This window comes from Sciurus vulgaris (assembly GCF_902686455.1).
Source record: "Sciurus vulgaris genome assembly, chromosome: 6".
NCBI lineage: Eukaryota > Metazoa > Chordata > Mammalia > Rodentia > Sciuridae > Sciurus > Sciurus vulgaris.
In genome coordinates, this window is record NC_136466.1 from 36,651,218 (window position 1) to 36,663,675 (window position 12,458).

Below are 12,458 nucleotides of genomic sequence, written 5' to 3' on the forward strand. Positions count from 1 at the left end.
TTTTATATCTTGAAAGGGGGAATAATAATGCACACCAGGGCTGGGTATATAGCTTAGTGGTAGAGCCCTTGCCTAGCATGTGTGAGACCCTACATGTTACATGCCCCACACCACAAAAGCCAAAAACACCAAAAAGTAACTTCGAAATAATGCACATTCTCGTGATGTTTGAAGACCTAGTGAAATAACTGATATGGAAGTATTTTCTCAAATGCGGATGATACATAGATGTATTAGGAAGAGCTTAGGAAGGAGATCATAATGAACCTTCCACCCACATACATTACCAGTCCACTTCTGCCCTGAGTTGGGTATACTGACATGAATTTTCCAAAGGTATCTCTTGTGTTTCCTCCCATGGGACAATGGCAAGTGGTGGATCCAGACAAGCCTGTCCAGGCCTTGGTAGGGAAGGACACAGTTTTATCCTGCTTCCTCTCTCCTGCATTTATCAATGCAGAGGTCATGGAAGTGAGGTTCCTCAAGGATCAGTTTTCTGCTGTGGTCCATCTTTACAGGGAAAGGAGAAGAGCAGAAACATATGTAGATGCCAGCCTATCCAGGGAGAACTATGTTGGTGAAGGACTTCCTAGCAGATGGACATGTCTCCCTGAGGCTGAACAACATCACTCTCTTGGATGCTGGTCTGGATGGATGCTGGTTCAGCTCCCAAACATATGACCAGGAGGCCACCTGGGAGTTGCAGGTGTCAGATCAGTTGCTTCTCTTCACTTGCAGATTCAGTTAACAACCTCCACATCAAGATATAGAATTATTCCCTCACCACAAATACTTCCTCTGCTGTCTTTTATATTTACACTCACCTTTCTCCCCTTCCTTATTGTCCCAAACTGTGGCAACAACTAATATATTTTCTATCTCTATAATTTTGTCATTTCAAGAATGTTATGTAAACTGAATTGTACATATGTAATCTTTTGAGACTGAATATTTTCATTCACCATCATGACTATCAAATTGACTTATGGATTTTTTGTTTCTTTATTACTGAATAGATTCCAAAATACAGACATGCCAAAATTTAACCCTTTACCTACTGAAAATCATTTGGATTGTTTCCAGTTTGTGGTTATTATGAATAAAGCTTCTGTGAGTTGGTGTATAGGCTTTTGTGTGGATATAAATTTTCACTTCTCTGGAATAAATATCCAGGAATATGATTGCTTGGTGATATGTATTCAGTTATTTTTTAAAGAAGTTGCCAAATTATTTCCTACCAGTAATGTAAGAGTGATCCAGTTTTGCCAAATCTTACCAACATCTTATGTATGATAATACGTATATACTTATATATTTATTACATTTTTTCTGTATTTGTAATGTATCTCTAATGCCTCTTGATAACTTTCATAGGCTTTGTAAAACATGGCTTTTACATCTTGAAAGTGAGAATATTAATAATGCACACCAGGCTCAGGGTGTAGCTCAGTGGGAAAGCACTTGCCTAGCATTCGTGAGGCCCTGGATTAGATCCCCAGCAGGAAAAAAGGAAGGCAGGCAGGCAGGCAAGCACACTCTTAAGGTGTTTGAATAGACAGATAACTTGCATATTTTTATGTACAACATGATGTTCTGAAGTATATTGAACTATATACATACTTCTCATTTATGAGACAGGAGCACTTAACACCCACAATACTTGAATTTTTCAAGAACATTATATATTATAATTAATTATAGCAACCTTAATGTACAATAGAACTTGAATTTATTTCTCCTATTAACTATATTTATGTACAGCCTTTGATCAACATCTCCCCTAACCCTAAACATCCTAGCCTCTATTAACTCTCCTATACTTCTGTGAGATCAACATTTTTAGATTCAACCTGAGTGGGATTATGTGGGATTTGTCTTTCTGGGCCTCGCTTATTTCACTTAATATACTCCATGTTCATTTATATTGTCATAAGTGACAATATTTCATTCCCCCTTTAAAGAATTACTTGTGTGTGTGTGTGTGTGTGTGTGTGTGTGTGTGTGTCTATTCATTCATTTAGAGACTCCTAGACCCCTGGTTGATTCCACATCTCAGTTATAGTGAAAATTGCTGCAGTAAACATGGGAGTTCAGATGTCTGTCAGACATGCTGATTTCATTTACTGTGGACATACACCCAATAGTTGAATTGATGGCTCATGTGGTAGTTCTTTTTAATGTTTTGAAGAGCCTCTCTACCGTTTTTCATAAGAATCTACTAATTTACATTCCCAGCAATAGTGTATAAAGATTTATTCACAACAACCTCACCTATACTTATTATCTTTTGTCTTTTTTTTTTTTTTTTTTTTTTTTTTTTTTTTTTTTTTTTTTTTTTTAGCTGTGCTAGGGATTGAACCCAGAGGCTTGTGCAGGCTAGGCAAGTGCTCCAGTCCTGAGTTACACACCTATCCTTCTGTTATGGTTTGAATATTAGTTAACCCCCAAATGTTCCTTTCGATGCAGGAATATCCAGAGGTGAAATGATTGGATCGTGACAACTATAAATTAAATCAATCCATCCTAGTTTGGACTGATTGAGTGGTATATGTAGGCAGGTAGGGCATTGCTGGAGGTGAGGCAGGAAGTGAGGTATGCTCTGGAGGGGTATATTTTCTCTGCACCCCTTCCTCTATCTCTCTTTCCTCCTCCCCTCCCCTCTATCCCTTCTCCTCCTCCCTCCCCCCTCTTCCTCTTCTTCCTCCTCTTCCTCCTTCTCTTCCCCTTCCTTTTCTTCTTCTTCCCCTTGCCCTTCCCCTTCCTCCTCCTCCTCCTTCTTCTTTTCTCTCTCTCTCTCTCTCTCTCTCTCTCTCTCTCTCTCTCTCTCTCCCCCTCCCTCCTTCCCCTCTTTCCCTCTCTCTACTTCCTTGCTGCCATGAGGGGAGCCATTTCTACTACAAGTCCTTTCCCCGTGATGTGCTGCCTCACTTTGGGCCCAGAGCTATGGAAATCATCTGTAAACTGAGGCCTCTGAAAACATAAGCTTCAAATAAACTTTTTCTCCTCTAAGTTGTCCTTGTTGGGTATTTTGGTCACAGTGATGAAAAGTTACTTAAAACAGAAATTAGTACCAAGAAGAAGGGGCATTACTATGATTTATCTGAGCATGTAGTTCAGAAGCCTTTGGAGTTAGTTTGAAGGAATTTTAAAGTTTAGAGATGCAAAAGCTTTAGAATATTGTACATGAAGCTTAATGGATGATTCTGGTGGGAGTTCAGAAGACCAAACTATTTATTGTGCTTATGAGGTTCCAGCGAGAAATGAGGACTCTATTGGGATTGGACTAGAGGCTACTGGTGTTATATTTTGGCAAAGAACTTAATTTCACCCATGTGCTGAGACTATGTGAGGCTGAATTTTAAAATGATGGACTAATTAATCTAGTGGAGGAAATTTTTAGATAGCACAGCATTCAGTCCATGGCATGAATACTGATGGAAGATTTTAGCCAGGTTTACTGTGAGAATGAAGGACAGAAAACAGAGTTAAAGGATTTTTAAAACTTATAGTTTGGCCAGAAAAGTACATGTAAAGCTGGAAACAAGGAAGTCATACTTTTCAAAAAGATTACAGCCCCTAAAGACATGCTAAGTACTTTTTGCAGAGATAAAAGAAAAGATGCCTTGAAGGCATGTCAGAAATTTGCAAGATCACACCCACTACAGGCTCCATGGTACAGAAGATTGTATATATATCCATCTTTGGAGACTATTATCTCTTCTTTTATTCAAGGGACTATTTCATGAGTTTCTTTATCCCTTGAGCCCCAGGCTGGGCTAATATTCAGGCACTGATACTTTCACTTATTATGTGTCCTCGATTCTCCCTGTAGATTTTCAGAACCTGTTTATCAGTAAATCCTGGGTGTTCTGAACATAGATGAGGGACCCTAGAAATCTGTTATTGTTTATGGCTATCTTTTTTAGAGTCTTTGTCAGATAATTGCAACATCTGATTCATCTTGGTCTTTGCATTCACCGATCGTCTTATTTTATTCAAGTTGATTTTGGATTTTGGTATGATAGGTAACTATATTGAAAACTGAACATTTTAACCATTATGTTAAAAAAGTCTGGATTCTATTTAAAGGATTTCTATTTTGTAGGCAGTTCTCTCTTTAGGGTTAGCATTCACGTTTATCTTTAATGGTTGTGGCTGAAAGGACAATTTAATTTTCAGAGTTTTTACTGTGCTATTTTGGTCTGTTCAGATTATTTGGTGAATTTGGAGACATTAGAAATTCCATCCCATAACTGCCTGTGTTATAAGATACTTCAGGCCAAGATCCCTGATAACTTTAGGTGAGGGAAGAGAATCTCTGGCCTCCAGGTTCAAAGAGCCCATCCCTTGACCTCTTGCTAGTAGAACTTATGCCATCTTTTATTGTCCAATCTTGTAATGTCAACAATCTGGGGAGAAAGTAAGACCAACTGCCAATCTACTTTTGTTGTGGACAGAAGTCATAAATTTCTCAGCTACTGGATTTTCCCTGTCGTTCTGGGGTTCCTATCTAGTCCTTCTTCCTCTTTCTACTTTTCAGTTCTCATAGGTTTACTTCTTGTGTGATTTCTAGGGTTTTAGACTTTACTTAAGGAAGGAACAGGGGGTGATAAATCCATGTTATCCTATTCAAACCCCATTTTTTGGCATACCATCATTCATGATGCAGCGAACTTTTATGATTTTGTTCATTGATCTTGGCTCAGGAATGACAGAAAACAGCACATATAAGGTAAGTTCTGTTTTGAATGGAGATATTAGCAATGTTGATTGGTCAAATTTAGGTCACCTCTATAAGGGGTGCTCTCCTTAGTCTCTTAAGTCAAAAGGCTGGATTACACTTAACTTTTCCTTGGTCTTCAATTAGTGCTGTGAATCAACCTCCCAAAAACCTCCTGCATCTGCTTTTCCTCTTCATATACTTCCTCTTCCCCACCTTTCTTTTCTTTTAGCTTAGTGTCTTCAGTGGCTGCCTTGCTGGCCACTTTCCTACTGAGGGGTCCCCATGGAACTTGTCCTAGTCTGCTGCCTTGGGGGTGGGGTCTCTCTAAAATGCAGGTAGGGTTATGATTTTTCTCCCTATTGAAGTCAGTTAACAGCTTACAAAACTAAAGTTATTACTGAGGCTATGAGGCAATGATCCACACTACTTACAACAACAAATTCAGGGTCCCATGTTTTGTCTGTCTCTCATCATCATCCTCTCTTGTACAAAACAGTCTATACATGAAATTCTCATGTCTACTGCACTGCATCATGTCTACTTTTCATATTATCTCTGTCATGCTTCCCCCCTCCAAAACAGAAGGGTTACAGTGTACCATAAGTGCATGTGTTTGTGCATGTTTACGGTAGAGACAGATGGGGGCATGTAGTGTTTAATAATGCGCTTCATGAAACTGACTTGTAACAACTGTGACATTTGGTTATAATTGTCCCTTTTATTTTTTCTCTCTTTTCTCCACAGCTCTGGGCTCAGCTCCTCATATGTCTATTCTGGGATATGTTGATGGAGGCATCCAACTACTCTGCCAGTTCTCAGGATGGTTCCCTCAGCCAAAATTGAAATGGAAAGATCCAGAAGGATATGATTTGCCCTCAGATTATAAGGTTGCTGAGGACAAGTACGGTTTGTTTGATGTAGAGACTTCCTTTACATTTCATACCTTACATATTCTGGGAGAATATCATGTTCCATCCAGTTTACTGAACAAAGTCAAGAAGTGGAATCCAGAATATGTATAAGAGGTAGGTAAGAGATGTTTGTGCACTTGAGCAACCCAGAGATAGACCAGGAACCTCTTTGTCAGCATTGTTTCTTAGTATTACCCAATTTTTAAATTTGTTCCAATTAGTTATACATGACAACAGAATGCATTTAAACTCATTGTACACAAATGGAACACAAACTCTACACCAAGAATACAAATAACCAATCAATAAATGGGCTAAGGAAATGAACAGACACTTCACAGAAGAAGATCTACAAGCAATCAAGAGATATATGAAAAAATGTTCAACATCTCTAGTAATAAGAGAAATGCAAATCAAAACTACCCTAAGATTCCATCTCACCCCAATTAGAATGGCAATTATCAAGAATACAAGCAACAATAGGTGTTGGCGAGGATGTGGGGAAATAGGTACACTCATACATTGCTGGTGGGATTGCAAATTAGTGCAGCCACTCTGGAAAGCAGTATGGAGATTCCTTCGAAAACTTGGAATGGAACCACCATTTGACCCAGCTATCCCACTCCTTGGCCTATACCCAAAGGACTTAAAATCAGCACACTACAGAGATACAGCCACATCAATGTTCATAGATGCTCAATTCACAATAGCCAGATTGTGGAACCAACCTAGATGTCCTTCAATTGATGAGTAGATAAAGAAACTGTGGTATATATCTACAATGGAATATTACTCAGCCATAAAGAATAATAAAATTATGGCATTTGCAGGCAAATGGATGAAATTGGAGAATATCATGCTAAGTGAGATAAGCCAATCTCAAAAAACCAAAGGATGAATGATCTGGCTGATAAGTGGATGATGATACATAATTGGGGGTGGGAGGGAGGCAAGAATGGAGGAAGGAGGGACTATATAGAGGAAAAAGAGGGGTGGGAGGGGTATGGGGAAGGAAAAAATAACAGAATGAATCCAACATCATTACCCTATGTAAATGAATGATTACACAAATGGTATGCCTCTACTTCATGTACAAACAGAGAAAAAAAGATGTACCCCATTTGTTTACAATAAAAATTAAAAAAGAACTTGTGATAATAATATTTACTGGAATGTCATTCAATGTTAGAAAAGAAAGAAGTCCTACAATTGGTAACAACAAGGATGAATCTGGAGGACATTATGCTAAATTAAATAAGCCAGATACGTAAAGAAATATGCATCATGGTCTCATTTATACATGGAATCTAAAAAAGGAAGACATTTGTAGAAACTGAGGGTGATAACAGAGGTTAGCAGGGTTGGGTAGAGGGAAGATATGGAGAAATGTTATGGCATTGAATCTGTGGCTCACCTTGGGTAATATGGATATATTAATAATATTACATCTTCTAATCCATAAACATGGAGTTTATTTCCATTTTGTGTCCTCTTTAATTTCTTTAATCAGTGTTTTATAATTTTAATTATGAATATCTTTCACTTCTTTGGTTAAATTTATTCCTGGGATTTTTTGTGAAGCTATGTAACTGGAATGGTTTTCTTGAGTATTTCAGATTATTTGCTATTGGCATATAGCAATGTTACTGATTCTCTTTAAATTTTTTATTGGTACTAATTAGTTATACATGACAGAAGAATGCATTTTGACACATCAGACATAGATGGAGTATAATTTCTCATTCTTCTGGTTGTACATGGTGTAGTTACACCGGTCATGTAATCATATATGTACATAGGGAAATAGTGTCTGATAATGCTGCTGATTTTTGAATGCTGACTTTTTTATCCTCATACTTTGTTGAATACCTTTATTAGGTCTAACAGGTGTGTGTGTGTGTGTGTGTGTGTGTGTGTGTGTGTGTGTGAAGCCCTTGGCATTTACATATAGTATCCTGTGATCAACAAACAGCAACACGTTGACTTTCACTTTTCCAATGAAGATGCTGTTTCTTTCTCTTGTGTGGTTACTCTAAACTTACAGTACTATGCTGAATAAAAGTGGTCCAGTTGAATGTGCCTTGCCTTGTTCCAGATCTTTAGTATGTTAGTTGTTGGCTTAATATATACAATCTTCATTATGTTGATGTTCATTTCTTATTGCTTAATTTATTTCACACTTTTATCATGAAGTTTTATCATGAAGTTTTTGTACTGTTGATACAGTCTATCATGTTTATTGATTTAATACTGTTTATGAATTATACTTAACAATAGTGAATATTTTAAAATGTGCTGTTGAATTCAGTTTACTAGCTTTTCTGAGGTTTTTTTGTATTCGTGTTTATTCGTTATTATTATTAAGAATATTGACTTATCACAATGCCAGACCTTAAATTATACTACAAAGCTATAGTAACAAAAACAGCATGCTATTGGCACAAAAATAGACATGAAGACCAATGGAACAGAATAGAAGACACAGAGACTTACCCACATAAGCACAGTTATCTCATACTAGAAAAAGGCACCATAAACATACATTAGAGAAAACATAGCCTCTTCATTACAAATGGTGCTGGAACAACTGGAAATCCACATGTAGAAAAATGAAATTAAACCCCTATTTTTCACTCTGCACAAAACTCAACTCAAAGTAGATCAAAGACCTAGGCATTCAACTAGAGACCCTGACCCTACTACAAGAAAAAGTAGGCCCAATTCTCTACCATGTTGGCTCAGGAATGGATTTCCTCAATAAGACTTCTAAAGTGCAAGAAGTAAAATCAAGAATCAATAAATGGGATGGTATTAAACTAAAAATCTTCTTCACAACTAAGGAAACAATCAAGAACATGAACAGAGAGCCTACAGAATGGGAGAAAATCTTTACCACCAGTACTTCAGATAGAACATTAATCTCTAGGATATACAAGAACTCAAAAAACTTAACACCAAAAAAAAAAAAAATAATAACAAATAACCTACTCAATAAATGGGCAAAGGCACTTCACAGAAGAAGAAATATGAAATACCAACAAATATATATAAAAATGTTCAACATCTTTAGCAATTAGAGAAATGCAAATTAAAACTACACTGAGATTTCATCTCACTCTAGTCAGAATGGCAATTATCAAGAAAACAAGTAATAATAAATGTGGTTGAAGATATGGGGGAAAGTACACTCATACATTGCTGATGGGACTGCAAATTGGTGCAACTACTATGGAAAGCAGTATGGAGATTCCTCAGAAAACTTGGAATTGAAAAACCATTTCACCCAGTTATCCCATTCCTGGGTTTATGCACAAAGGACTTAAAATGAGCATACTACAGTGATACAGCCACACCAAATTTTATAGCAGCTCAATTTATGATAGCCAAGCTATGGAACCAACCTAGGTGCCCTTCAGCAGATGAATGGATAAGGGAAATGTAGAATATATACACAATGTACTATTACTCAGCCATAAAGAGAATGAAATTATGGCATTTGGTGGTAAATGGATGGAACTGGAGAATATCACACTAAGTAAAATAAGCCAGTCCAAAAAAAAAAAAAAAAACACACACACACACACAAAAAAGAACACGCTTAATATTCTCTCTGATATGTGCATACTAAATCACAACAAGGGAGGGGAAGAATAGAAATTCATTGGATTAGACAAAGGGGAAAAAGGGGAAGGGATTGGAAATAGGAAAGACAGTAGAATGAATCAGGCATAACTTTCCTATCCTTATATGAGTACTCGACCAAAGTAACTCCATATCATGTACAACCACAACAATGGGATCCTAATTAGAAAGAAGTTATACTTATTCTATATATCTATAATATGTCAAAATACACTCTATTGTCATGTATATCTAGAAAGAACAAATTTTAAAAAATAAAAACAAACAAGGAACATTGGCCTACAGTTTTTTTCTTGTTTGTTTGTTTGCTTGCTTTTGTTCTATTTGTTTTGGATGTGTGCCTTTATCTGGTTTTGGTATCAAGGTAATGCTGGCCTCATAGAATGTATTTGGAAGAATTCATTCCTCTTCTATTTTCTGGAATAATTTAAAGGGAAAGGTATTAATTCATTTTTAAGTGCTTGGTAGACTCAGCAGTGAAACCATCTGGTCCTGGATTTTTCTTTGATGGGAAACTTTATTGATGATTCAGTCTCATCTGAGCAGTATCCCGTACTGATTACTATCTGGTCAATTTTTGGCATCTTACTTTGTTAGGTGAGGTCATGCCTTCCTGAAAGTTTTTGATGCTTGTTGGTATGGGACATTTTCTGGTCATTGAAGGATTAAGTCTGTATTCCAGTTTTTGTAATCTGGATTTATTTGTGCCTATCTTTCCAGAAACTCTAAGCAGTGTTATTTTGTCTGAGCCTGTAGTCACTTCTACCACTGTTTCAGCCCTGGAATGATACCCAAATCTAGACAAATAGCCAGGAGTCTGCTATTTGTCTGTTGTCACTATCTAGGCACTGGAAGGTGATCCAAACTCAGGTTCGCTCCAGATCCACATTTGGTATATTATTTAGAATGACCCTAGGAAATACCCAGAAGGAGCAGTTAATCCTACCCAGCCTTCCTTGGGGCTGGTTAGCAACTGCAGGGTTCTACATAGCTTGTGGCCATCAAAACTGGGATATGACCAAGGCCCACACTGCTATGGGCTGCCTAATGCTGCCTAATTCAAGGTTGCTGCAACAATCAGATAATGCTGGCCAGAATAGAAGTCTGTGGACTAGGGTCATATGTTTCTGACTGCACCAGGGCTGTACAAAAAGCTTAATCCACAGGCAGGCCTTGGGATGGGCTGTTAGGATCTATTCAATGTTAGATTTCACCAACCCAGAACTAAATTTCAGGGATAGTTCCTGTGTTCATTACCTTCTTTTACCCCCATCAAGTGGAGTCTTGCTCTACATTACACTGCCCAAGGTTAGGTTAGTAGACTGGTGCCTCCTAGGCTGACCCTAATCTGGGTCATTTGAATTTCACAGTTGTAAGGACCTGCCTAATATCAGGGGTATGCTGAGGCCCATACCACAGCTGGCATTAATGGAGACCAAAATACAAGTTTATCCCAGAGAGGTGCAGGTCTCTACCTGCTTCCAGGATAGATTTAGACAGTCCCTTGGTCAACAAAGCTGATGCTGAATTGATTGTACCTGAATCTCTCAGCTGCAGGGTCTTGCACTCTCTAGGTGGTGTAGTGGCTCCCCAGTACCACTCTAAGACTGGCAATGATGCAAGTCAAAGCTTGAGCCTGTCGCACTAGCATGCATGTCTCCAACTGTGAGCTCTGGCCTATGTGTAAGGCCTTTGGTTTGTACCTACTCCTGGGTCTCACTGTATTAAGCCTGGTATTACACTCTAAGACAAAGTCCTATGCTATTTTTCAAGCTGTGCTTCTCAGTGGGTAGTCTTTCTCCTCCCTCTATTGCCTTAGGTTGGAAGAGGAGTACTGGAGGCAGTCTCTGCAGCCTAGCTAATGCAGTTCCACTGACTCAGTCCATAGGTCATGGCTTGGTCTTAGAGTCTGTGAGGTTCTGCCTGGCACCAGGCTTCACCATGGCAGAACTGGTACTGGACTTGAAGCTAAAGGCCTGGACTTAGTTCTCTCTCCCTCAGGGTGTCCAGGAAGAGGCATCTCTCTCTCTCTCATCTTTCCATGCTGCTTGGAGTTGAGCAAAGGGTAACAAGCAGTTCTTTTCTTCCTGCTTTCTTTTTCTTTCTGTCTTTTCTTTTTTACACCAAAAGCAGGCACCATATGTTCTCTTACCTGACTTCTTTATCTCTTGTGAAGACAGTTTGGAGCATGAATAGTTTTTCAACTTGTTGTGTCTATGGGAATACAAAAGCAAGAAGATCTTAGTCACTATCTCACTCTTACCTCCCTGTACTTTCTTTATAGAAAGAGCAATATTTGTTAAGATATCAGTTCTCCCAGAAATAATGTATAGATTTGACAAAATTCCATTCAAAGAATCGGCCAGAGGTTTCTTTTTTTTTTATTTTTAAAGATTATGTATTTGCACATACACCACAATATACCTCTTCCAAATTTGAGTGAAATTATTCTGAGCAAAATATTCAAATCAGTTTTAGAAGATCGAAACAGAGTGGTGACATTTTTAATGCTAACTATTGATATTGCATACTTAAAACCACTATAGATGAAACTTCCTCAGGACTCAAATCATTACAGTATGTAAGAGACAGTTCATAGTTGCTTTTTTAAATTCAAGACATTTACTAAAAATAAAACTTTTAAAACATTTTCTTTTCTATTTTTCAAATTTAGGAAGCATATCCATATGTCTTATTAAAGTTGTATATTCATCAGAAAGTTAGTTTCTCTCATTCCTTGCAAGTAAGGGTATGGGTCTTCTGTTTTATTTTTATTATTGTTATTTTTTAAAATTTATTTTTATAGACTGCATTTTGATTCATTGTACACAAATTGGGTACAACTTTTCATTTCTATGGTTGTACAGGATGTAGATTCACACCATTTATGTACCTAGGGTAATAATGTCTGTCTCATTCCACTATCTTTCCTTCTCCGGCCCCTCCCCCCTTCATTTCCCCCTACACAATCCAAAGTTCCTCCATTCTTCTCTTACTTCCCTCCCCGCCCCATTATATATCAGCATCCACTTATCAGAGAAAACATTCAGCCTTTGGTTTTTTGGGATTGGCTTATTTCACTTAGCATGATAGTCTCCAACTTCATCCATTTAGCAGCAAATACCATAATATTATTCCACTTTATGGCTAATATTCATTTGTGTATATATACATAGTTTCTT

The 12,458-nt window shown here is 37.7% G+C and overlaps 1 protein-coding gene across 1 annotated transcript; it reads left to right on the plus strand.

The window, feature by feature from the left end:
- On the plus strand, positions 1 to 5,902 carry LOC306664281 (butyrophilin-like protein 8). The gene is given in 4 exon segments (XM_079145125.1): positions 1 to 522; positions 524 to 544; positions 548 to 743; positions 5,468 to 5,902. Coding segments are annotated over 4 exon segments (696 nt in total). The 5' UTR covers positions 1 to 321; the 3' UTR covers positions 5,746 to 5,902.
- Positions 5,903 to 12,458: the final 6,556 nt, after the last annotated feature.